Source organism: Macrobrachium nipponense, chromosome 30, assembly GCF_015104395.2.
Source record: "Macrobrachium nipponense isolate FS-2020 chromosome 30, ASM1510439v2, whole genome shotgun sequence".
In the NCBI taxonomy this organism is placed as follows: Eukaryota; Metazoa; Arthropoda; class Malacostraca; order Decapoda; family Palaemonidae; genus Macrobrachium; species Macrobrachium nipponense.
The window spans coordinates 16,938,920-16,965,703 of NC_087218.1; the positions used below are offsets into that span (position 1 = coordinate 16,938,920).

General features: G+C 38.8%; 1 protein-coding gene across 1 annotated transcript in view; it reads right to left on the reverse strand.

The window, feature by feature from the left end:
- Positions 1-3,165: 3,165 nt before the first annotated feature.
- Positions 3,166-26,784, reverse strand: part of LOC135202022 (prolyl 4-hydroxylase subunit alpha-2-like) — a 42,883-nt gene continuing 19,264 nt past the window's right edge. Inside the window, 11 exon segments of the mRNA XM_064231297.1 lie at positions 3,166-3,385; positions 4,015-4,090; positions 4,092-4,181; positions 4,553-4,681; positions 6,300-6,414; positions 8,183-8,250; positions 8,510-8,683; positions 9,744-9,944; positions 10,889-11,076; positions 11,511-11,675; positions 12,605-12,816. Coding sequence (XP_064087367.1) covers positions 3,300-3,385; positions 4,015-4,090; positions 4,092-4,181; positions 4,553-4,681; positions 6,300-6,414; positions 8,183-8,250; positions 8,510-8,683; positions 9,744-9,944; positions 10,889-11,076; positions 11,511-11,675; positions 12,605-12,816 — 1,504 coding nt within the window. The 3' untranslated portion in view covers positions 3,166-3,299.

Below are 26,784 nucleotides of genomic sequence, written 5' to 3' on the forward strand. Positions count from 1 at the left end.
GTACACCACTCCATTCCGCCCCCCCTTACCGGACATAAGGCTCCCGGTTAGTTACGAATCCCACAACCCCTACCAGTATTCAAATATGGAGGTTTGTTTACATTTCTTGGCCCCGAACCAACACTTCGAAGATTGTTCAGTTGAAGTAGACTATGGCAATTGATGTTTTCCTGTGCTATTTTGCTTACTTTACAAGAGTTTAGGGTAACATTTTGCCGGCCGACTGTAACTAATCTGTTATTTACCTTTGAACTCTGTATGTTGGTACATCGTACCCCTTGTAGTGTCATGTAGTCTTCAAAGGTAAATTACAGTTTAATTACAGTCGACCGAATAAATATTACTTTAAATTCTTGTTCAACAAGTAAAAACATCTGACAACGTCAACTGCCATAGCCTACTGTACCGCGGAATGCGGGCTTAGAATTACCCGTTCTTATATGTCATGTGTACTTTATATTCATGTAAAATGAGGATAAAAACTAATCGGATTTTGTAAAAAGATCAATAAATCAATCAATCAATCAATAATTCAATCAATCAAATCAAATGAGCCAAAGTTTCTTCGGTGTAATCAAGTTTTCTGACTGGTGGCGGCTCAGTCATGGCCCATAAAACTCTGCCGCCCGCGACCCATAAAGCTCTTTGCCACCTGCAGCCCATGATACTCAGCAAGGTCTGGGGGTGGTCTATGCTGTTGGTGTCTATGGCGCTGCCAGAAGTACGATCATGGCTAACTTTAACTTTAAATAAAATAACCAATGAGGCTGGAGGGCTGCTGCAACTGGTGTTTGATGACTGGAGGGTGGGTGATCAACAAGAACAATTTGCAGCGCTCTAGCCTCAATAGTCTAAGATCTGAGGGTATACGGACAGACAAAGCCGGCACAATAGTTTTCTTTCACAGCTAGTTAAAAAGGAAGGGGTGGGTTCACGCAGGGAGAGTTCGTAACTTAGGAGCACGGCAAATATTTTAAAGTTGGTCGACTCCTGTAAGTAACCAGTGATTAGTGACAAACAAAATGCGTTCCAGAGAACGTTAAACAGTCTGGAATTAACTCATGTAAAATTGAAATATGACAAAAACGAAAACGGTAAATACAAACATAAAACCATCTGAGCAACACGCCATTCTTTTCCGAGTATGTGATTATGATTTCATATCAAAATGACGGCAAGCCTAGGCTAGTTTAAACCAACCTTGACTTCTGTACCTAACCTACCACAGATGTGCAGTAGATTCGAGAAAACATAACTCGTTTACAAGACAGTGCTTACCTTTCAATTCTAGATCTTGTCGTGGGGGTCTTGGGTGTAGTACTGTTGTTGGATTGAGCTGGCCTAGCCTATATGCCAACAGCCGTTTCAGCCTATATACATGCAGCTGTCGGTCAATATCTATTTACTGACTGGTATACTTTTCTCGCGTTGACTTGGAACAAGTTGTTAACTTTCTTGAAAATTTAGTAGTTAGTAGTAACTACTGTATAAGAGATATAATGCGGTATAAAATCAAACATTAATACGCGATGCAATGATTGCGAATTGCGTGTTCAGTGATCGAATACTTCGTTGTGCGCTGCTTTTCTTCCCCACAAAAAGATCCAATTGCAAAACAACATGGCTTAGGCCTACCTATAGGCTGACGCCAACCATGCCTTTCCCAAACTGAAGTTCTTCGGTTTCCAACAGTGATTAGGTAACCGGATTAAGTCTTAGGTTTCCCGATTCTCTCAGGACAATTCCATAAACAAGTAATGTGGTAGCCAGCACGCGTGCTCGAAGAAAAGAAGAATGAACGAATGATTGTGAACAGTTTACCGAACTTGCGTAACCAATAATTGCACAAATGGAGGAAAACCAAGATAATTATAGACTGATAATTGTAGACTGAAACCACCGACGTCCAAATTTCGTTGACACACGATGCTTCATGGTAGCGTAAGTATTTGGTGAATGTATTGTGGCATTAGCGAGTTTGTCTAAGCGAGATCTAAATAGTTTTAACTCAATGTAATTCGTAGATTGAGGAAATCACGAGAGCAGACACAAGCAAGCCCTTATCACGTCGGAAGCAACGGCAATACTGACAGTAACTGCCTCTGGCTCTGAGCTGAGATTAGCAAGGTATCGTTAGCGCAGGGGGCCAGGGGCGGCGGGCAGTTTGTTTCGTCTTCTGAGGTTATTATGGGAACGTTGACGGTTAAATTATCAAGAACTTGCCAAGGTAGTATATACTAGACCTTGGTCTAGTATATAATACCAAAAACGTCGTATATACGTACTACCAAAAACGTTGGCGGAGACAGAGATGAAGCGAATGCGTGAAATAATAATAAAAAAAAAAAAGAAAAAAAACAGTATCAACGTAGAGTTCCTTAAAAAACATTTATCATGTAGGCTCATGTAGCCACATTTATTTGGGAATAAAATTTTCATTTCCTTCTGATTTTAATTAGTTTCGTCTTTCGTGAAGACATTAAGGAAGAGATAAAAAAAAAGACTGTGAATATCTTTAAATCTCTTTATTAGTCAACACCACAATCTCACACACATGTATATATTAACATCTGCTCATCCCCGGAATAATTCACATATACCAATTAAAACAGCAACCACTCTAGCACCAATCAGGGTTTTGATTCATACACCAACATCCGTCCTCTCACCCCCAAGCAGGACATAGTACTACACTAACGTTTAAACCTATGCTAGGAACTTCACTGGACTTATACACAGAATCACATAAATTACGAATATGCTTCCCGATTCCTAAACTGTAAGTGCTTTAGCCTCGTTTCGTTCCTTTGAAGAAGAGGAACTTGGCTTTGAGAAATAAAGTGAAAGATTTACGATACGTAATAATCGATCTCTTAAAGTTAGACACTATTTTTTAAGGATATTCACAAAAGAGTTATCACATGAAACTGCAGACTCTGTTATTAAGGTAATCAGGACATTGATCAACGTGAGTATATACGTATGCTTTGAGTATTTGTGACATTAAAGCTTCGCTTATGTGTAAGAGATGGATAAACATGACGAAGAAGTTAGCTGTCATGTGCAACTCCTGATGTTGTGTATAGTAATGTTCGAGTTTATATATATATATATTATATATATATATATATATATATATATATATTATATATATATATGTGTGTGTGTGTGTGTGTGTGTGTGTGTGTGTGTGTGTGTGTGTGTGTGTGTGTGTGTGAAGGTTAATCAGACTTACACAGCCATGCCCCAATTTCATGAAATATTTTGCTATCGGTTCCAACTTGTAGCAGCGCCATCTCTTAGGGAAACACGAGCTTATCCCACGTTTTGACGCCACATTGATGCTTTTGGAACTGGTCATTGTAGTGTATCCACTTGTTGCAAACTGAAATAAAAAAAAAAATTAATCAATACGTAAGAAATGGAAGAAAAATAATCAGGGAATGACAGAAACAGAGAAGAGTAAAGCAAAGGAATAAGAGAAGTTCAGAATTATGTGACGCTTTTTAATAGTTTCCAAACATCCATTTTTAAGGAATTTTGTCCAAGTTGCCTAATAGCACAGTCATTAGTTTCTTTTTATAAAATTTACTAAATCTTCCGCCAGCACTACATTTTCTTTACTGTTTTGAGAGAGAGAGAGAGAGAGAGCTAGACTAATATCCTGCACTGACTGGATGAACGAGCCGATATCGACTCTGTATAGAAGCGATCGGCTGACGCGTATGCTTAACTGAAAATACGTAAACGGAAACTCCTAGCTATATATATATATATATATATATATATATATATATATATATATATATATATATATAACATAGAGAGAGAGAGAGAGGAGAGAGAGGAGAGAGAGAGAGAGAGAGAGAGAGAGAGAGAGACCAATACCCTCCACTGACTGGATGAACGAGCCGGGATATCAACTCCGTGTAGACGCGATTTTAATTAACTGAAACATACGGAGAGAGAGAGAGAGAGAGAGAGCTATTTGCTACAAAAACCATCAAAACTGACTCCATTTTGATCCGTGGAGGACGGGGCATCCTCCGTGCCTTGTGTTTTCATCTCCCGCCCCCGATCTGTACAGGTTTCCACCAAAAGGCTGCTGAGCCCCGCTGCGGCCAGATCGTCACTCCCGCCCTTGGGAACACCGTGGCGCCGCCGGCTTCGACGTCGGACAGCTGCAGGAGGAAGGGTACAAATTTCGACTTCAGACTACTGACGAAGGAAATTTATGTCCTAAAATCAATCTTGACGAACTGTTTCGAACTGTTATTTTTGCCATTGTATCATAATTAGTTCATTTCAAGCAATATTATTTTTATGAATTATAATAAATTTGATATAACGTTATTAAAAAAAACTCATAATAACATTTTGAAGACAAAACATTAAAATAAATATCCGCCTATGTTATGTTAACTTCAGTTATTCATAGGATGACTAATGATTATAGTAATCTTATGAAGAAATATATATATATATATATATATATATATATATATATATATATATATATATATATATATATATTCCACAAGGTTATACTTACGTATACCATGAAGGTGGCAAACCTGTCTCCCATAAAATGTTCCCATGATGAGTACGCGGCCGGATCCGGATTAATCATAAGATAATCCGTATGAGTGACGTACAGACCGCCTATGCCGTAGTTAGCGACCTGGGTTCATGCAAAAGGGGCAGAAAATGAAATTATTAGTTTTGGTTTGATTGATTAACATACAGTGGACGGCATACACAAGCACACACACACACACACACATATATATATATATATATATATATATATATATATATTATATATATATATATATAATTATATATATACATATATAGTATATATATATATATATATATATATATATATATATATATATATATATATATAATATATATATATTATATACCTATATTATATATTATATATATATATATATATATATATATTATATATATATATATCTATAATATATATCTATATATATATATTATATATATATATATATATATCATATTCACTGAGACATTTTTAATATTCACAAATCTTCTCTTCTTTCCCATCATTATCCCTACACTAAGGGGTCGGTTGCCTGATGTGCCTTTCCTTACATCAGGCATGGTTTATCATTTGGCAAAGGGGTTTTTACAACAGCATGCCCTTGCTGTCATCAACCACAGTTATTGGCGGTGGGCCTCGCCTTTGAACTGAAATGTCCCACCCTGTAATGCAGCAGTTTCCACAGTTATTGGCAGTGGGCCTAGGGCCTTTTACTAAAAAATTAAACAACTTTGCTTTACTAAAAAAAACTAAAACTGCAAGGAAGCAGTTTCCACAGTTATTGGCAGTGGCCTAGCCTTTTACTAAAAAATAAAATGCAAGGCAGCAGTTTCCACAGTTATTGGCAGTGGGCCTAGCCTTTTACTAAAAGAGTAAGACTGCAAGGCAATGGATGTCCTTTTAGTCGCTTTTTACGTCATGCAGGACCTACGGTGGTAGTATTCTTACACCCATACCACAGGGTGTTCAATATTCAAATATCGTTCATTATCCAATTCACAATACCCCCGGAATACCTTAACCCAAAGGAGGTTCCTAGTTGATAAGTTCTTTGCCTCCTGTGAGATTCGAACCCCTGCCTGGTTTAGAAACAACGATGTATACAGTGACATATGACCACCGAGCTACCGTTGACTCAGCGGTCAAAGGTAAATCGTTTTTATTAAACCAGGTAGCCAATTGAATCCCTCTGGTGAAGAGGCACTTAAGTTATAATTCCCGTTGGGTGTAAGTTATGCCCGAGGTTAGCGAATTGGATAATAAATTATATTTGTGGGTTAATATATATATATATATATATATATATATATATATATATATAATATATATATATATATATATATGTATATGTGTGTGTGTGTGTGTGTAGTATGTGTATGATGTGTATGTGTGTGTGTATGAGTAGGTGTGTATGTGTAAAACATATACTTATTTGGACACATTGATATGACAGAAAGTTTAGCATATACAGAAAAACTAACCTACGGTTTATGGCTATATCTCTACACTACACCCAACAATGCCTTTGAAGTATAAAGCCAAAATAACTGTTGTCTTGCTAGAGAATGATAGTCATCTCACGTTGTACTTCCAGACTGATCCAAGTCATGAGAGAGAGAGAGCAATGTCCTCCATTGCATGGATGAACGAGCCGTGATATCAATGACTTCCCGTTTTCTTTAAAGTCAGTGGAACGGAAACTGACTTAAAACAGTGTTACCTGATAGTCTTCTCCTGCAGATGGCTGGATGGCGTGCAGTGACGTTGCTTCTTCGACTTTCTTCGTCAGGTTAGTCAAAAACTTATCGGAGTTCACTCCCTCGCGCAGCCAGGCGCTGTAACGATGCAAGTCGACAGTTTAGATTCATGGAGTATTGCCTTGTCATCTGTCTGAATTTGACATGTCATATGCAATGAAAATAGCTTTTTTTTGAATTAACTTCTTTATTGTTTCTTAGTAAGTGTACTGTCTTTTAATCACTCGTATTCAGTTACTCCACCAATGGTCAAAATAACTAGTATATAAATTTTGATTTGATTTATATAGAATTTTGACGCTATGTCAAGTACTGGGGCAACTAAGGCCATTCAGCGCTGCAACGAAATTTGACAGTAAAAGGTTTGAAAGGTGTAACAGGAGGAAAGCCTCGCAGTTGCACCATGAAACAATTGTTAGAGAGAGTGGAGAGTAAGATGGAAGAAAGAGAATATGAACGGAGGTACAGTTAAAGAAACGAAAGGGGTTGCAGCTAGGGGCCGAAGGGACGCTGCAAGGAACCTTAAGTAATGCCTAATAAACATTACATTACGTAATTTTAGAACTATTTAATGGAACACACAGAGGTATATACAAAGTAACTTAGTTGCTCCAAAGGAAACGTCAAGTCTTCAAAAGACTCCAGCTTTACAGTTGTGATTTGCTGTCGACTCATTGGATGAATTTGCATTTCTTTTGCTCTTCTTGGCTTTGCTTGGCATTATTCAAGTTTCAAAAGGCTAATTTTTTCAAACAAAGAAACTAACGATTCAAAAAGTCTGCCAAAAAAGGAAAGCCAATGACCTTAGATTAATGATTGCCGAAGTATTATTCAAGTCTATGGCATACAATCAACTTAAGGCATTGACTGTCAAAAGATCTCTTAAGTACTGATATTAAAAACATTAGGATTTTGTCCATCCCAGTATGAAGCTCTTTCAAGTAGCTACGGTACTCGATTATGCACAAAAACGATCATCATGAAAAATTCATCATATATTAAGTACATTAAAACATGAACTGCACTCATCATTTTTCAAATTCATGAACTATATTGACTTTCCATCCTCGTCTAAAATTATATTTCATGGGGAATATGTTTAGATTAAGTCAGCTGTAAGCTAGAATGAGTTCTTCCTTTCATGAAGAGTCGTTTGTGAGCTTAAATACCTTAACAGATGAATCAATTCATTGAAGTGTGATATTCTCAGTAGAAAGGTGTTCCTGAAGTGGGCGTGAGTAGTAAGGAATGCCTCACGAAGTGGTAAAATTAGATGCATGAGGTTTATGAAAATTTTGGCAACGTTCAATCAACAAACATTAGAAAGATAATGGAGTCTACAGACAAACAAGAGTGAAAACTCGGAACTGGGACGTGGTAAAAGCACGTCTTCCTTTTTTCCTTGAATCACTAAAGGAAGCAGAGATTATCGTAACAAATTGATCGTGAAGTAACGACTTTGCAAAGTCGAACACGGCCACGAAAGTGACGCTATGTCGAGTTTGATTTTTTATCCCCCTTTATTAAAGTAGTTCATTTATTTACTTATTCATTTTATTTTTTGTCTTTTTATTATGCGTTGGCAATCATTTGAATTGGTTTTCATCCCTTCATGAAGTTAAAATCTAATACCATAATATTTCCGTAAATAAGTTTTCGTACTCCGTCTACAACGTCTTGTTCAAGTTCATGAACCAATGACTTTTTCTCATAATGATGATTTACCATCCACTTTTTGTACAACATTCCATCAGCGTTAAGCAGCAAAATAATAAAACAAGAACATCTTCTTGATTCTTAGAGTGGAAACCAAAGACTCAAAGGCTACTGTTCCTATTATACTCACTTTTTACTTGTACGAACCATACTGGAGATGAAGCCGCCATCAGGGCTCCGATGACGGGAGGTTGCCAGCTGCATGATGACAGTTTATATTAATTTTTATTAAAAATTACGATTTAAAAAAAATAGATACATATGATAAAATTTATAGTGATTCTCCAATTGTACTAATATTTTTTACGAAGATGTCAAAACGGACATTCAATAAAAGTTAGTCCTCTACAACTTTAATATGTGTATATAAACATTATCAACAAGGTAATCTCACATTCAACCAAACTAGCACAACTCCAAAAGCATTAACCTCTCTCTCTCTCTCTCTCTCTCTTACCTTAGGCTTAGCTAGTTCGATGACAGCCTCCGTCTGCGCGTGAGTGAGAAATTGATGGAAGACCACTATGTAAGGGTCGAGGGACATCTCCTCCAGTAGGAGGGGCATGATCGTGAAGTAGGGGGAGGTGCTGCTCACGAGGCGACAGACCAGGGTAGATTCGACCTCGATGGGCTGTGGGGGAAACCAGTCAAGTCAGATAAGGGAGAATTAGACTGAGAGATACCAACTAAATAAATTTAGACACACTAGACAAGGGGGAATTAGATGAAGGACTAAACCTTGAATTAGACAGGGAGGAATATACATTAACAAACGTAAAGTAATTAAAGTAAATTTAGACGTGTTTCAAATAAATAAGAAAAAAATGATAAATTTTGGATTTGGACCGAGGAAAATTAGGCTAAAGAGACACAGAAACAGACTTAGACAGGGCTAATATTATGGAATAGTTCGCACACCAAAATATCCCCTATTCAGTGCTATATATGAGTTGCATTCATTGCACAAAAACAGATTTATTGAAATTTGGATTTCATAGAATGAAAGAAGTATTAAAAGAAGAGATCGTAAGTAACATGCTACAGAGATAAACAACAATGTGTAACGAGGGATTCAGCGCCCTGCTGATGAACCTTTCTGTGTACTAGGTGTATAAAGCAGCTGATGTTTTTTTTCTGCACAGATAGAACCCACGATTTAGCAGCTCAAGGACTTCTTTCCCACAGTTATCCCTGCACTAAGGGGTCGGTTGCCTGATGTGCCTTTCCTTGCAAACATCAGCAGGCATGGTTTATTATTTGCGAACGCATGCCCTTGCTGTCATCAACCACAGTTATTGGTGGTTAGCCTTGCCTTTGACCCAAAAGTAAGACTGCAAGGCAGCAGTTTCCACAGTTATTGGTGGTGGGCCTTGCCTTTGACCCAAAAGTAAGACTGCAAGGCAGCAGTTTCCACTGTTATTGGCGGTGGGCTAGCCTTTTACTAAAAAAGTAAGACTGCAAGGCCCTAACTGTCCTTTTAGTCGCCTTTTACGACATGCAGGCCCTACGGTGGTAGTATTCTTGCATCCCTACCACAGGGTGGGATTTAGCAGCTCAAAGTATGAATGGGCAAAAAACCCTTGTCTATTTACTTTTCTGGAGCCATATGCTGTCAAGGAGATATTTTATTGGTTTATATATAGTATAACCCATCCATACTTATGACTAGAATTGTGATCATGGCTCCTTACCCTCAACCGTTCTCCTCTGCACAGCCTGGAGTAGTGTTCTTCCTCCTCTTCTTCGCTTTGCTGCTGATACAACTTCGGAACGAACTTGTTACTCGTCACATCCGCGTACCTGAGCTTCCGGGCGAGCGACTTGTTCACAGGTAGGGGATTCGTCTGCCAGTCTGCGCCTCTGGGTCCTCGCTTCTCCAGGATGTCGTCATGCTTTGGGTGGACAAGAAAAACCAAGTTTGAAACACTGCAGCCTCAACAAGCTCAACTTTATTGTGTAGGATGATAAGGTGGCAAGATCACCCTAGGTCTACGGTGAATCTATTGTGGATAGGATGATAAGGGGGCAAGATCACCGTAGGCCTACGGTGACTATTGTGGATAGGATGATAAGGGGGGCAAGATCACCCTAGGCCTATGGTGACTCTATAGAGGATAGGATGGTAAGGGGGCAAGATCACCATAGGCTTACGGTGACTATTGTGGATAGGATGATAAGGGGGCAAGATCACCGTAGGCTTACGGTGACTATTGTGGATAGGATGATAAGGGGGCAAGATCACCGTAGGCTTACGGTGACTATTGTGGATAGGATGATAAGGGGGCAAGATCACCGTAGGCTTACGGTGACTATTGAGGATAGGATGATAAGGGGGCAAGATCACCCTAGGCCTACAGTGACTCAATTGTGGATAGGATGATAAGGGGGCAAGATCACCCTAGGCCTATGGTGACTCTACTGTGGATAGGATGATAAGGGGGCAAGATCTTTCTAGGCCTACGGTGACTCTTGGAGGATGGGAGGGGGTAAGCATGGCAGTCTTTGAGGGTGGCAAGCGAAGGGGGTAGGATTGAAAGTGGGCAGACCTATACTTAGCTTACTTGAGATGATAGTCTATCGAGTATATTTTCTCTTGCATATTTATGGGTTCTTCATGATTCCAGGAACCAATGCTAGCATAAAGCCACCTTAGTCTAGACACTAACCAAATGCAAAACTGGAGTCGAGCGCTATTTTTTCTAATAGCACTGCAGTTTAAAATAAAAAAAAAATAATTTAAGCTTTAGAAATTTGTAACAAACTGAAAACAAATTCACTTTCCAATGATTCTTGTGACCTGGTAATTCACCGGACCGAGAACCAGCACTCCACTTACGACTTGAACGGCGGCGTTTAGAAAGGGCTGGATCTCTTCTCTGGAGGCTGAAGTATCTCCTTCGTCGTCTGATCTCTCCAGGGCGGCCTCGAACCACTCAATGGCCTTGTCGTAATACCCTTTGTTAAAGGCGTGCTTGCCCAGGAACAAGCAGTCGCGTGCATTCAGAGGCTTGCTGCTTTTGAACTCTTGTGGTGAAATAAGAAAATAGGTTATTCATGCATACTTTATGATACCAAGACTTCTTGATGATTGATTGATTTTACGAAATTAAAGCTGTCAATCAAGCACTGGGGCACTTTTGGCTGTTCAATTTTGAAGTCAATGAAAAGAGGGAGTTAGAGTGGCTGGACAGCAAGATAAAGAGATACAGAAAATAAAGCATATGAAGTACAAGGATCTCAAGGTGGAATTGAGAGAAGCCCCCACAGCTGCATTAAGCGGTAACAGCTAGAGAGGCTGGACAACAAGATTAAAGGAAAGGAGAGAGAATGCAGTTAGAATACATAGTACTAGTTAATGGTGAGATTGATCCATATGAGTATTTTCACCTTTTCAATAATAATAATAATAACTAAAGACAAAAAACTAATTCCTGAGGCAGACAATCTAAGGAACGTACCTTGTTCCAAAAGTCCCACCCCAGTGAAGGTTCCAGCAGGCAGGGTGGTCATGTTGAGGTTGTACGTATCCTGCAACCTCACCAGGGCTACGGCAGCCCCGTGGAGATCCTCGATGGCAGGAAAACTGGATCCCTCGCGGAATAGGACAACGCGCTGCACCAATTCTGTCAGGTGGAAGGAGAGAGGAAAACGATTAGTGTTTTCTCCTTGTAAATACAAAAATTCTGTCAGGTCGAAATAAAGGGGGAAATTAGCTCAGTTTTCTCCTTATAAACACACACATATATATATGTATATAATTTCACCATAACCCTTTTTCCACTTCAGAGGGGCACAGCCTCCTAGCCCTCAGGAAGGTTTTTGGGAAGTTGTTGCTAACCTCACGCCCTTTTCTTAAACAGCCGATGCTAGTAGTATACATATTCACGGCAGTTTCGACTGGTGGGAGGCAGGTCTGGATCGGACCACGGACTACTGAACGTGAGCCCATTGTAAGTGTATGCAATAGAGTAAAGTATGAAATGAGAATGTCACACTAATTCATTACAGGATCTATAATAATTTACTGATTTATCCTACCTATTATTTCATCTTTTTAACTTAAGCTGTTCTTAGGTTCACACCTTTACATTTCCAATTTAAGCAAAAAAAAAAATATAATAAATAAATAAATAAATAAAAATTAAAACAATGTTGACACCAGCTTTCACATCTTGCTCTCCAGGCCTGTACCGAAAGGGGAGGGGAGAGGGGGGTGTTTCGAATGATCCCCCCACAAAAAAAAAAATTTCTGGAAATCCATATTTTCTGTGACTATCCTTTTCATTGAACTGTAAAATTCTGTCAACCAAAGTCAGTACTCTGAATAACATCTAATCGGGTAGAAGGGCATAGACCGCATACCCAATTTTTCTTCTTAACATAACTAAATTAACATTTTCAAGTATTTCATCTTGTATATAGCTATATATGCAATGACATTTATAGAAGAAAAGGTCCAGTTTTCGAGTAAAAGAGAACCTAGCGCCCCCCCCCCCCCGCCCCGCCCCCGCAACATAAAAACTCTGGGTACGGGCTGCTCTCATAATCTCACCCTGGGTGGCATTAGCATGCTGGTTCATGGCGTCCTCCACACTAGCCCATTCGACAGTCAGCCTCTTGAGCAGAAGGTAGGCATCCACCGGGTGAGCAACGACGGATGACAACGCGTCATCCGCAGCCGCCAGATGAGACGCGTTGGACGTCCACTTAGTATGATGATGGTTGTGTCTCCCTTGGTTCAGTTCACGGTAATCGTTCACGTACCTGAAAGATTGATGCTTATATAAATAAGAGGGATTTATGACCATTATTCTTTTCGACAGGTTTTAGTATTAAATCATTCATTCATTTGCTATTAAAATTATAAAAAATATATATATACATGGAATAAAGCGAGTGCTAAGAGAATAAGTAATTGAATTGTGAGGTGAGTAGCCCAGTGTCTGTTATGATCCATCAGTGCATATGCAATAAAGGAACTCATTTTGTGCAAGATTTCCTCCGTTAAAGTAAGTTTGGCTGTGATTATTGCGAGTTTTTTCTTCTTCGGAGCCACCTGTTAGCGGAAATGCTTGAACGTTGCAAAAGAAATATAATCATGAAGATGAGAAAATAATTTCCAGTCTTTAAGAAGTGACTCACAAATGGAGGATGAAAAACCACAGAGCAATTTTGAAACTAGGCAAAAGTGGGGCTAATGTTATGCATGCAGTAGGTTGAAATATGTTACTCATCAATCAATTTCCTAATTACCATTTAGACTCAACTTTTCAAATATTGTACAATTACTGTCGCAAGCAATACCACTATCATTAAATGTAAATATCAAAACCACAATAAAAGAAACATAAAAAAACCAAGTCGATGTAAAGCAATACCACCAACATTACAGTAATTTATCAAAAACAATAAAAGAAATATAAGAAAAACCGAGTCGATATGAAGAAATACCACAAATATTACAGTAATTATTAAAACCACAATGAAAGTAACATAAAAAAAGAGTCGATATAAAGCAATACCACCAACTTTACAGTAGTTCTCAAAACCACAATAAAAGAAACAAAGAAAACCGAGTCGATATAAACCAATACCACCAACGTTACAGTAATTATTAAAACCACAATAAAGGAAACATAAAAATAAAAAACCCCTGTCGATATAAAGCAATACCACCAACATTACAGTAATTATCAAAACCACTATAAAAGAGACACATAAAACTATTACAACACCAGACGATAACAAAGAATGACGGTCTCATTTAATAATCATTGATGCCTTTAAAAAAAAAAAATTAACTTCCCTCCCAACGAGATCCTCTTAAAAACCGAACAGTCCAAAATTGCCTTAAGAGTATAATAATAAAAGAATAATTTCTCCTCACAAAGTCCTTTTTTCTCATTCATACAAGTTCACTTAATTTCATATACAGTTTGTCGACCCTCTGCCCTGAACGATGTAAATGAATGAACAGTGAATTATCATTTGCATAACGATGCAAAGCTTAATATTTAATCCTTTCAGCAGTGTATGTTAGACATACAATTCACAGAACTGGGCACATTAGTAGACACATAATATACACAGGCACCCAAACATACACTCACATCTACACCCCCCCACACAAAGACACACACGCACACACACACACACACACATATATATATGAGGATACATATATGTGTGTTTGTGAGGGTGTGCGTGTGGTATGTGAGTGGGTGTATTTTGGGTATATTATGTGACCGCGAAATTGCCCAAATGTGTAAATTGTAAGTTTAACATACATTGTTGCAAGGAATAATATTAATCTTTGCAGCATTATACACACACGTATATAATATATATTATATATATATATATATATATATATATATATATATATATATGTGTGTGTGTGTGTGTGTGTGTGTGTGTATGTATATATGTGTGGTGTGGTGTGTGTGTGTGAATAACAAGAATTTCTGGATAAAATAGTTAGAAATATTAAAAAGGACGAATCAAAGTCTTTTGAGATGGTTTGGTCATGTGGAATAAATGGAGGATGGTAGGCGGGTGAAATAAGCGCATAATTCAGAACTCTTTAGGAGGAGAAGGATGATTTAGGAACATGTGGTGTGAAAGAAGTTCCGAAGTCAGAGAATGAGTGCAAGATACTGGCGAACGGTGCTGTGTGATATAGGTGCTTTAACGAGTTGCTGATGCGCCTCCTGCGTAGTTATGTAAAACGGCTAAATATATGGAAGTTTAACTTTACAGGGAGTTCATCCGCCACCCAGCAGTTAAAGTATGAATAGGCATCCCTCGTTAGATGAAACGGCTTTAGTATATCTTAGTTTAACCAGACCACTGAGCTGATTAACAACCCTCCTGGGCCCAAAGGATTACATATTTTTACGTGGCTAGGAACCGATTGGTTACTTAGCAACGGGACTTACAACTTATTGTGGAATCCGAACCACATTATATCGAGAAATGAATTTCTAATTACCAGAAATAAATTCCTCTGATTCCACGTTGCCAGAGTTAGGGAATCGAACTTGCGACTACTGAATCGGTAGGCGAGCACGTAAACCACTCGTCCAACGAGGAACTAGGAGACGGCTTAATGACGAATGAATGTATGTGTCTGTGATACAAACAGAAACAGACATAGTCACATCCTACGTATGATTAAACAACGAATTTGGCAACACTTGACTCATCCCGAAAGGCTCCGTACATAAACCCCCAAGCATGAGAACCATTTAGTTCAGCATTCTCACTAATGCAGCCCGGGGCCATCAGGTAATGGGGGGGGAGAAGGTGTAGAAGGGAGTAGGGGGAGGGGAGGAAGAAGCGTTCAAATGGAGGAGGGAAGGTTAAAGATGCTCGATATTTTTTCCTCTCTTCTTTTTCTCTTTGAGAGAGATGAGACTTTGGCCCCAGGGGGTAACAGCACCTCGCCCTGAGGAGGAAGAGACGAGGCCAGTGAAAGTCTTCGTCTTCTTCCAGTTCTTCCTCATTATTTCTGCTGGTCTTCTCTTTGGCCCTCTTCCTCCTCGTCTTCCTACTCATATTCTACATATTCTTGTCTAACTATTTAATGTTTTATCTTCACTCCTCCACACTTCGTATCATTCTTTAGGGATCTATCACCTGACCTAGAGAATAATACTTTACGTCATTATCACTTGTTTACTAAACGTTTTTTCCTCTGTCTGAGAATTTCTTCATCCACTTCTCTCCTCCTCCTCTTCACCATTCTGCTCATTAGTCATTCTGGCCTCTATCACCTCTTTTACCAGGTTTACTAATGACCTCCTTAATCTCTCATACACACACACACACACACACACACACCCTCTCGCTGGATTAAGGAACTGAACCATCCGTCACCATTTCTTGGAATCTTGCGTCATTGACTTCCAAAGTCACCACCACCGCCCCGAGCACGAAGGATGAGAGGATTGGATATCCCGAGGGAGTATAATTAAATGACCAGAACAAACGTCTAGACCACGCCCTCTTGTTATAAGAGGATTCGTAATCAAATACATGGCGGACCGTGATTGCAAAAGGATGAAAGCTTCTAAGGTTGTTATATTTAAGAAATCCTACTACACTGATTTGCCGAAAGGAGATTTCGATAGCTAGATTGTCAGGCTTCTTCAGTTTTATATCAACAATCAAGTAGGCGAAGGCTGTCTTGTACATATGAATTTACCGAAATGTGAAAGGAAACGGTTTTGAATCGTCTCGGACAGGAATTGAATATGTAGTATATGATAGTAAATGGTCTATATTCCTTCCTACAAAGAAACCTGAGGAAAATACGCACCGGGGAAAAGTTTGCAAATGGAGCAAGAATAGCGAAGGGCTTCTGCAGGAACACGACCCCCCTTATGCGAAGATGCAGAGGTTGCGTTCAGGTATTTTCAGACATGGCTAAAAACAGCTGTCTAAGTCTCAAGAAATGCAATCACTTGCATGAAGTTACGGTAAAATTTAAATGACTAACGAAGACTAAGATTAAAAATGAATGTCAATGTACAATCTGCTCCAGGAGCTAGAGACCGTGCTGGCATAAGGCCAATGTAATCTACAACAGTCATTCAATCATTTGGGACTTCGAGAAGCAATTTATATATATATATATATATATATATATATATATATATATATAATTATTAATATATAATATAATATATACATATATATATATATAGATAGATATATATAGATATATATATATATCTATATATCTATCTATCTATCTATATATATATATATATATATATATATATATATATAATAATTATATGATATATATATATATATATATATATTAATAATATGTATGTATTGTATATTGCTGAATGTCAATCTTTCACTCTCCTAAGACGACATGTTGGGAACCATTTCTTTATAGAAAAAATAGGCTCGTTTTATTTATTTCTTTATACGCGAAATTTTACACAGAAGTGTAGAAGGAAAAACATGAATTGTATACGTTTTGACATATTAAAAGGGAGGTCTTTAACACACACAAAAAACAAAAAACAAAAAACCAGAGCAATCTTGCTCGTAAAGTATGAATGATGAGCTTTTTGCATGCAAGCAATAAGTACGAAAGGTCTCTATTTTATTCTTCGTATTTGCTTAGCTTATTATATGAGTTATAAATAAATTTTGATATTTTATTTTAATTCCAATATCATCTGATGTCTCCTATAGTTGGTTTTAGGATATTTCAAAATACCTTCATGAAAATTATACAGGGTGTCCATAAGTCCCAGTACCATTAGCTACAAGTATTTATTCCTTGTAATGGTACTGGGACTTTATGGACACCCTGTACTTAATTGAAATTTTGATAGCCAACTTTATGATTGTCATTCTTTTAATGTAAATTTTTTTTATCGCCAACTCTATGATTGTTAATATTTTTAAAATTATGTTATTGATAAATCTCGTGTCGCTTGGGTGCTGAAGATAAATTGAAACAAATTATTATTATTGATTGGAACATTCTTTGACAGCGTTTTAAATCGATGTCAAAACACCAAAATGTCGAATTCCCTCGAGACTCAAGTTTCAGAGAACTTTTTAAGTTATATAGAGAATCGGTTGTGTTTATGGAAATGAAAATTGATGAGGCATATATCAGCTTCCAAGACAATTTTAATTTTTCAAAATTGCATTGTCGAAGCATTAGAGTTGAAAAGAAAAATGGTAATCATTAGGTAGCAGTAAAGAATGTGGAAATAATATTAATAATAATAATGATAATATAAACAATTGCTCCTTGGTGTAGATAACAAACTTTTATTGCCCGATTGAACGTAAGCTTAAGTCTCTCTCTCTCTCGTCCATTCACTATTAAGAGAGAGAGAGAGAGAGAGAGAGAGAGAGAGAGGTTGTGGGTGGGGGAGGGACCCTCTTCAGACAATCTTTTCTAGAGAGAGAGAGAGCCCTTTAGACAGCTCTTTGAGAGAGAGAGAGAGAGAGAGAGAGAGAGAGAGAGAGAGAGAGAGAGAGCTCTTTAGACAGCTCTTTGAGAGAGAGAGAGAGAGAGAGAGGTCGCTCTTTATACAATCTCATTTCTGGAGAGAGAGAGACGAAGAGACAGAGAGAGAGAGCTCTTTAGACAGTTCTTGAAAGAGAGAGAGAGAGAGAGAGAGAGAGAGAGAGAGAGAGAGAAGGTTGATAGTTTTGGCGGGAGGGGGAGGAGGAGGTGATGTTGCTGCTTTTAGCCAACGGAAGTCGCTTACGGTCCTGCGGCAGCGGCTTAGCGGTGACACACCATCGGCGGTGGAGCGGAGGAACAGAGGCAGCAGCAGCGGCAGCAGCTATCTAGCCGCCGAAGGTGGACTTCGGCGGCGAAGGCAGCGGCCCGTGACGTCTGAACTCCAGTCGTGTCTCGTCTGCGGTGCGACGGAACACGTTGCCTATCTATCACCCTCCAACCCCGGCCGGCCACCTACCCACCCACCGGCCTACGTCGCGGCCGCGACTGATCGATCAATCAATCAACACTGGACGTAACTTGATCCAGGTCACGAGCCGTTTAATGATGGTCTTATGCGGTTCGAAAATGGCAAATGGGTTTGTTCGTTGTTCTTTCATTTCATTTTATATTCCTTTCGTTGCTCAGCCAAGCAGCTCAAACGCTCTATGTAAATCAGTGTAAATAATAATATGTAATAATAATAATAATAATAATAATAATAATAATAACTGTTTGTCTGGGAAAAACTCTCTATCGCGAGAGTATATATAATGTTCTAAGAGGTCCACAATAATAAAAAATGTTGCAAGTTCGTGTATAATTTAAAAACCCTTTACAAAGCTTCCCGACACTTCCTTGGGTTTCATCTCTAGTCCAAATGAACAATTAAGTACACCATGTAATCAATAAATAATAATAATAATAATAATAATAATAATAATAATATTAAAATATAATAATAATAATTAATAAATAATAATAATAATAATAATGAAGATTAAAATGATAAAATTAATAACAGGTTTCAGTTTAATCCAGGTCCGTCGCTAGGTCACCTAACTTGTCAGCAACTAAATGGGTGCATGTATTTGAATCTTAATTTTTATTTAAACTTGCATATGTTTGCGATGTCACATAAACGCGAAGTTACATTCTAAACCGCAAATTGACACACACGCACACACAACATGTCATTAATTGCATTTAGTCCAATTAGAACTATAATTTCTTTCTTCAATCTTTCAGTCTTCCTCTCAGCACTTCATGGAACGAGATGAGGAAATATTGTATTTTTTTTATCTTTTTATATCTGTATATCTATCCAGTTGCAATTTTTTTGTTTGTCCAGTAGATAATTTTCTGTTTATTCATCAAGGTTTCAGGTAAATGCAGAACACGAATTAAAAAACGGACGAAATTGGGACATAGTCCTACGGAATAAAAAAAAAAAACACAAAAAAGACAAAAAAAGAAGAAGAAAAAAAAAGATAAGATGACGCCAAGAATAGTCATCTTTTGAGTTTTCCTTTAGGTAATAACTAACAAGACTCCTTCTTCTTCTAAATTCCGACCTGTACGGAGGGGGGGGGGGGGGGGTTGAAGGGGGACTGAGGGTGGGAAGGGGGGTGGAGGAGGAATGAGGATTGTTTAATACAGACGGCCCTCCCATCCACCATCCACCCACGCCCATATAACAATTAACAACCGCAACCACAGCAGCTCCCATACGACAAGAACTTTCCTCATCTTCCTCGGAGTACTTGACCATAACACTTTCGATGGGTTCGTTTTATTGAGACACAACAAACATGATTTTACCGGAGCTTGTTCTGTTGGGAAATGACAGCCGTGGCCAGCCAGACTGAGCAATGTTTCCTTGTCACATTTGGATACCGTTCTGAATAATTTCGTGGTCACTTTTTTTTTAATCTTGGATACCGTTCAGAATAAATCCTTGGTAATTTTTTTATTATTATTATTTTTTTTTTTTTATCATGGACTTCATTTTTCTTAATTTGGAGACATGAGAATTCTGCACAGGATGTCACTGATCAAGATAACAATATTAACAAGGTAATGTTATTAATTAGTAGCTTAAAGAAACTATACAATAATTATTATTTATCCACCATAAATAATCAGAAAAGTATTGATGTATGAAATGTTAAATTCATGAAATTTAGGCTGTTAATCCAAGCGCTTACTGGGGAACTTTCGGTCAATCAGTGCTAAGACAGTAAAAAGAAGGAGTTAGAGTGGCTGGACGGCAAAATAAAGAGATCCAGAAGGTAAATTACATGGAGTACAAAGATCTAAACGTGAAATTTGGAGAAAACCAGTTGCACATAGAAATTAATAGGTAGAGAGGTGGGACGGCTAAATAACAGAATGGAAGCAAGAATGGAGGTAAAATAAAAGGCTACAAAGTAATGCTTACAGTGGGCCACTGGAGATGCACTGACGGCACATAGCCTCTTGCTGTGAAGCACTGACGTAGTTCCATGAAATAATGTCGGGCAAATCTTTTTCTACAAATAAACCTACAGCAACGGAGTTACTAAGTTGCACTAGCTTAGCGACATAAGGCAAGCTAGTGGGCTGTAAAAAAAAAAAAAAAAAAAAAAATCAGGTCCTTCTGGAGGAAAGCCCTGATAACCCAAGCCTGTTTTTCTGGAGCTGACGGTAAATATCAGCAACTAATATCTACTGGGGGCAAAACTTACTTGGCGATGGCTTACGCTGCTCACCAACCACCCAGAAGTTACAATTCAAATATATCGGGCAGTCAGAAGTAAGATGGCAGATTCAGTGATTTCGGCTGTGGATACCTAATGTCAGATAAAAACATTGCTACAAAGATGGTTTTCTGAAAAGTAGTACGGACACCCCCCCCCCCCCCCCCCCCCCCCCCCCCCCCACAACAAAAAAAAGAAAAAAAAAGACCTTGAGGAGACATCAGTGAAATCTTATGGAAACTTACAATGAAAGACGAATTAACCTCAGAAACATCAGCACATAATACTGTTTGTAATTGTTTCCCTTAAGGTCGTAAGACCACAAGAGTTTGAGATGTAAGTCCATACATCTTTAAATTGATTTATAAATAACTTACTAGATTAATAAACACGTAAAAGTTCATTTGTAACTGACACATCAGCTGTCCATCGAAGAACAGCTGATTAGCAAGCCATGTCAGTTCTAGACACGAAATTCCGATGAAGAAAAATTAAGTATCTTAATTCGCGATAAAATGTCTGAAATAGGGTTATAACATGATTGTCATATTCGGGTCGAAAAGCTCATCCACGAAACCAATAAATAAACTAAAAACAAACTGAAATCGGCTGCAACAGAAAGAGAAACGACAAAACCACAGCAGTAAAGACCTCCGTGATTGAACGGACAAGGTCGGTCATTTTAGAAAAGCATGATTTCCACCTTCCTCAAAGAGGATGGACCAATAAGGCAGATGATGATGCTTGATGTCTGAGAGAGAGAGAGAGAGAGAGAGAGAGAGGAGAGAGAGAGATTTCCACCATAACTGGAACTTCTTAGGACTTGAAATACATTATGGAAAAGAGAGAGAGAGAGAGAGAGAGAGAGAGATTTCACATACTGAACTAGACTTGAGTACATTATGGAGAGAGAGAGAGAGAGATTTCACATACTGAACTAGACTTGAGTACATTATGGAAAAGAGAGAGAGAGAGAGAGAGAGAGAGAGAGAGAGAGAGAGAGAGTAGAGAGAGAGAGAATATTTCACCTACTGAACTAGACATATCAAGTACATCATGAACAAAGCCATAATTCATTTAACTATTGTTGCAACGAGAGAAAAAAATGAGCTCAGTCTAGACGCCTGGAAAAACATTTCATCTATGAAAATTTTTTTTTTCAAGTATAAAAAAAGAAAACTTCAGCCTAAACACCTCCCGTATCCCTCTGTCAATTCGACTGCCAATCCCCGCCGTAACAATCGCAGGTAATGAGAGTGTAATTAAGGCAGCAATCAAGCCACCGTCGAAGATAGATTGAAGGAACTGAAGGAATGAGATGAAAGGAAAGAGAATGTGTTGGTAGGTGGAGGGAGAAATTAAATTTGTTGGAAACTGAAGGAATGGGGATGGTTATTGAGGGATGGATGACGGAAGGAGAATGGAATGGGATGGAGGACAGAGATGGGAAATAGCGTGTTGGGAGGATGGTGGAGAATGGAATGGAGTGGATAATAGAGCTGACATGCAATTAGATTGAATGATAATAATCGATGGGGAAAAGTGCAAGGGTAGATGATGTAGGCTGGACGTAATGGGGGTTTGATGATAGAAATGGAACAGAATGGGAGGGAGGAGGTTGACGAGGGAGAGAAAGGAGGAGGAGGAGGAGGAGGAGGAGGAGGAGGAGGAAGTATCACTTCAGTACCTCTTGCAGACGTCCCTCATTTCACCTTCTCACCTCTACCCACAATACATGGTTATAAACAACCCCCACCCATTCTACCACACCCAACCCCCTCCCCATCTTACCCGCCGAAGGCCCTGCGCACAAACACACACAAGACGCCCTCTCACGCCTATGGCACTTACCCTTCCCTCATCCGCCCACAAAACGCCCCCATCTCAGCCCCTTCGGCTCGATCCATTGTAACCTACATCACGAGGGGCGTCTTGACAGAGAAACGTTTACCATTCCAAAAACTATTCCGGGAATTACTTTTGCTTATCATTAACTTGTTCTTGTGCCTCCAGTTTAAGGACTTGATTTCCCCTTTTGGAAATTTGTTAAGTATATCTTAGTTTTACCCGACCGCTGAACTGATCAACAGCTCTCATAGGGCTGGCCCGAAGGATTAGATATTTTGACGTGGCTAGGAACTAATTGGTTACTTAGTAACGGGAACTACAGCTTATTGTGGGATCCGAACCACATCGAGAATGAATTTCTAGGACCAGAAAGTAATTCCTCTGGTTCCACGTTGGCAGAGCGGGGAATCGAACCCGGACCCTGAGATCGGTAGTCGAGCACGTAACCGCCTCGTCTAACTAGGAACTGATGTTTTAGTAAATATGACCATTAACTGTAGATGTCATTTAGTTTGGAAGGTGTTTGGCTGGTGGGGGCGGGGGGAGCTTCAAGGAAGCCCTATTCGCTATTTAAGTGTTAAATCGATGATGGAACCTCTATACCAAGAAGGGGGGGGGGGGGATGAAAGGATATACTGGAGAAAGGAGTAAAGTAAGAGGTAAAGGTATGGGGCAGACCCACAGCGCACATCCGAATAATAAATAACCACCTCTTCTGACAGGTGATTTGGGAATGATGGCTTCTCCGCGAACCTGCTGATTTAGTTTCCTGTTGTACATTTCTCTCCTCCCCCTCAAAGAAGAAAAAAAAAACAGCCTCTCCCAAAAGGACCTCCAAAAGTCCTAGGGCCCCTTCCAAATAAAACCACCCCTCCAAAAAAAACCTAGCCCCTAAAACAAACCAGTCCTCCTAAAGCAAATGTAGCCCCTCAAAAAAAAAAAAAAAACTAATTCTCTCCCCAAAAAAAATCCCCCTAAAACAATCCTCCCCAAAAATCCCCCTAACAAATCATAGCACCCCCTCAAAAAAAAAAACTAATAATCTCTACCCCAAAAAAATCCTCTTAAAAAATCCTAGCGCCTAAAAAAAAAAAAAAAAAAAACAAAAAAAACAGCCCCTCAAAAACTTAAAAGTCCACCTAAAAAACCTATTCTATCCCCCTAAAAAATAAATTACTCCTAAAATAAAGCCCCCTCCAAAATAACCAGCTCCCTCAAAGACAGCCTCCCATAAAAGTCCCCCTCTTAAAATAATCCATCCACCTCACCAGCACCCCCCCCCTCCCCCCCCCCCCAGCCCCCTCCAACAAACCGCCTCCGTTGCCAATCCTTCCTGAGGGAGGCCCGTGACCCTAACCCCCACCTTCCCATTTCGCTTTAATGGTGGGTCTCGAGCTCTCCTGGGGCCCCTCCCTGGCACGTTTCTTCTTCGCCGGGTCAAATATTTCACCGCAGCCGATCAAAGCAGGAGGCGTTAGTTAGGCGGCGCTCATATCCGCCAGCGATTGTTTATGTCGGCTTTTTTCTTTCACGGCGTCCGGAAATTACGTGTTTCAAGTGTAGCACAACGTACGTTCGCTTACAAACATGCACACACACACGCATATATATATGTATATTATGTATATATATATATATATATATATATATATATATATATATATATATATATATATATATATATATATATATATATATATGTAATTTAAATATATGTGTGTGTGTGTTTCTGTAATTCGCCAAAGATATTAACACAAACTTCTGCAATGTACGTAAATCCCTTCCAAAAAAATTCTCAATAAAAAACAAACCTATTGTAGAAACGAAAAAAAGACTAGAATATAAGAAGAAAAAATAACTTGTCTCGTTATTCATTTCCAAGGTTAAAGAAAATGTTCTAACATACCGTCCTTGATATAAGCATATATCTGTTTGCGAACGGGTAGTAATTGCTATCTGTCCAACACTATCGACTGTGACAGTAATTACATCAGTTTTGCTGTTGTAATTACCTAAATAAAAATTCTGAAGACGCTCTTTACTACGGTCATATTTTTTTTTTATCACCATAGTCATCATCTGCATATGAAGAGAGAAACGATATGATATGCAGTGAATCAATTGATAATACAAAAGAAAAATTGTTGTAGAAAATACATTAACACACCATCTGTACATCCAAGAAATAACTCACGGTACACCAGACAGTCAGTGAGTTGAACGCAGTCAGAGTCAATCAACTGATTATACAAAAGAAAATTGTTGTAGAAGAATGAATGCATCAACATACCATCTGTACATCTAAGAAATGACTCTCGGTACACCAGACAGTCGGTGAGTTGAACGCAGTCAGTCAATCAACTGATTATACAAAAGAAAATTGTTGTAGAAGTATGAATGCTTCAACAAAACATCTGTACATCCAAGAAATTGGTACACAGGGTACACTAGACAATAAACGAGCCAAATTACTGGAGAAAAAACTAGAAAGAAGTTCCAGCGAGGTCACTGGCGAAACTCCTCAATCACCAGCAGCCAGAAGCAGCGCGAATTGTGGCAGAGGTGAAATTCGACCGCAATCAGCGTTGACAAATGTAACAAAGTTTTCTAAAAAGCAACCCCCCAACCCCCCTCAATAGGAAGATCATTTAGGTGAAGGTTTAACCTTCGGAAAGCCATTGGAAGCACAGCCGACTGCAAATCGTTTCCCCTACGCGGCGCGGCCGCTGGAATCTCTTAATTGAAACTTGGGCTGGAATCTGGAACTGACTGGATGCGAAAAGGAGAAAGGCTATTGGAAGCGAATGGTGGTTTCCAGAGGGTCTCTCGTTTTGTGAAGTCACTGTCAATTTCTCTCTGATGATTATCTATGAAAGGTTTAAAAGGTTCGTTTAAATATCGCTGGCGACTTATAATCTCCGTGTGTTCGGAATGCGTGGATGACCCGAGGGAAAAAGGTTTTCCTTGAGTATCACGCAGGTCATTGGACTTTTGTCTTGTGACTCTTTTGCTAAGACTGTAAACACACATTATGAACGATCATAATGATGCGGTTATCATGGTGCGTAAATAATATGGGATAAAATCTGCTTTCTATAATTACCTGATTCGCATATGTTTCCAACACCATTCATGCACAAACAGATATGTGCATACGGGAGGGAATACGTGCAAATGAATACGCTAATATGACAGTTGGGAAAAACTAATAAGACAGTTTAGGAAAAAGAGCAAATTCTTCAGTAAATCCCTTGTAGAGGATATTGTGTCACCCAACGAACTATATAAATATTGTCTGAAGCGGATTCTCTATTATTGGCGTCCACGATTTGAGAAAATTGTTTTAAGACGATCAAAACTAGACAATGAAAGAAAGTAGGTATTATGTAATTTCAGGTAATGGGTACAACTTTTAGAGGTTCACAGAGTTAGGTTGTCGAGCTTTTCAGCGAGCAACTAACTAACAAACATCCTGCGTTAGTAAATCATGCACATTTGAGTATGGGATAACTTTTGAGTATAGGATAGCTATTGCAGGTGGAGGAGAATTGAATAACAAATCTTGCTGGTACTTCTTCTTTACGACAAAAAGGTTCCTTCTTGGTCAATAAAGCGACAGTAAGATCAAACCGGTTCCTTCTGGCTAAATGAAGCGTGGATAAAACCATTGTGAGTTAGACACAGACTCGCGGAATTTCTCTGGTACATGAGCCTCTATAAACCATTCCAAAATCGACTGAATGAGGATGTTAGGGATAAGTCCTGGAAGTAGAACATCCTGTAAATCCTCCATGGCTTATTCCAGAAGCATTAGTAAGCAAAGTATCGTTTAACAAAAAGATCAACCAGAGAATAGACAGGCTCTGCCGAACCACTGACTCATCAAAACATGCAGCTGTCAACAAGTAAAAGTCCCACGAATAGGCGTGATTAATAGTCTAAAAGGAAAATCGGAAAAATCACACAAGCAATAAAGACAATGAGATGAAAGAAAGTGCAATACTAAATAATGTCCTCGCAATGCATCATTGTCAGGTATTGATAAGCACAGGTGATGAATAAATTCATACTCATCCAAAATAAGATTTTCAAAGAGAGTTTTGGCGATCAGAGAAAATAAGTGGGAATTTCTGAGAGTTATTTTTTTTATGACGTTTA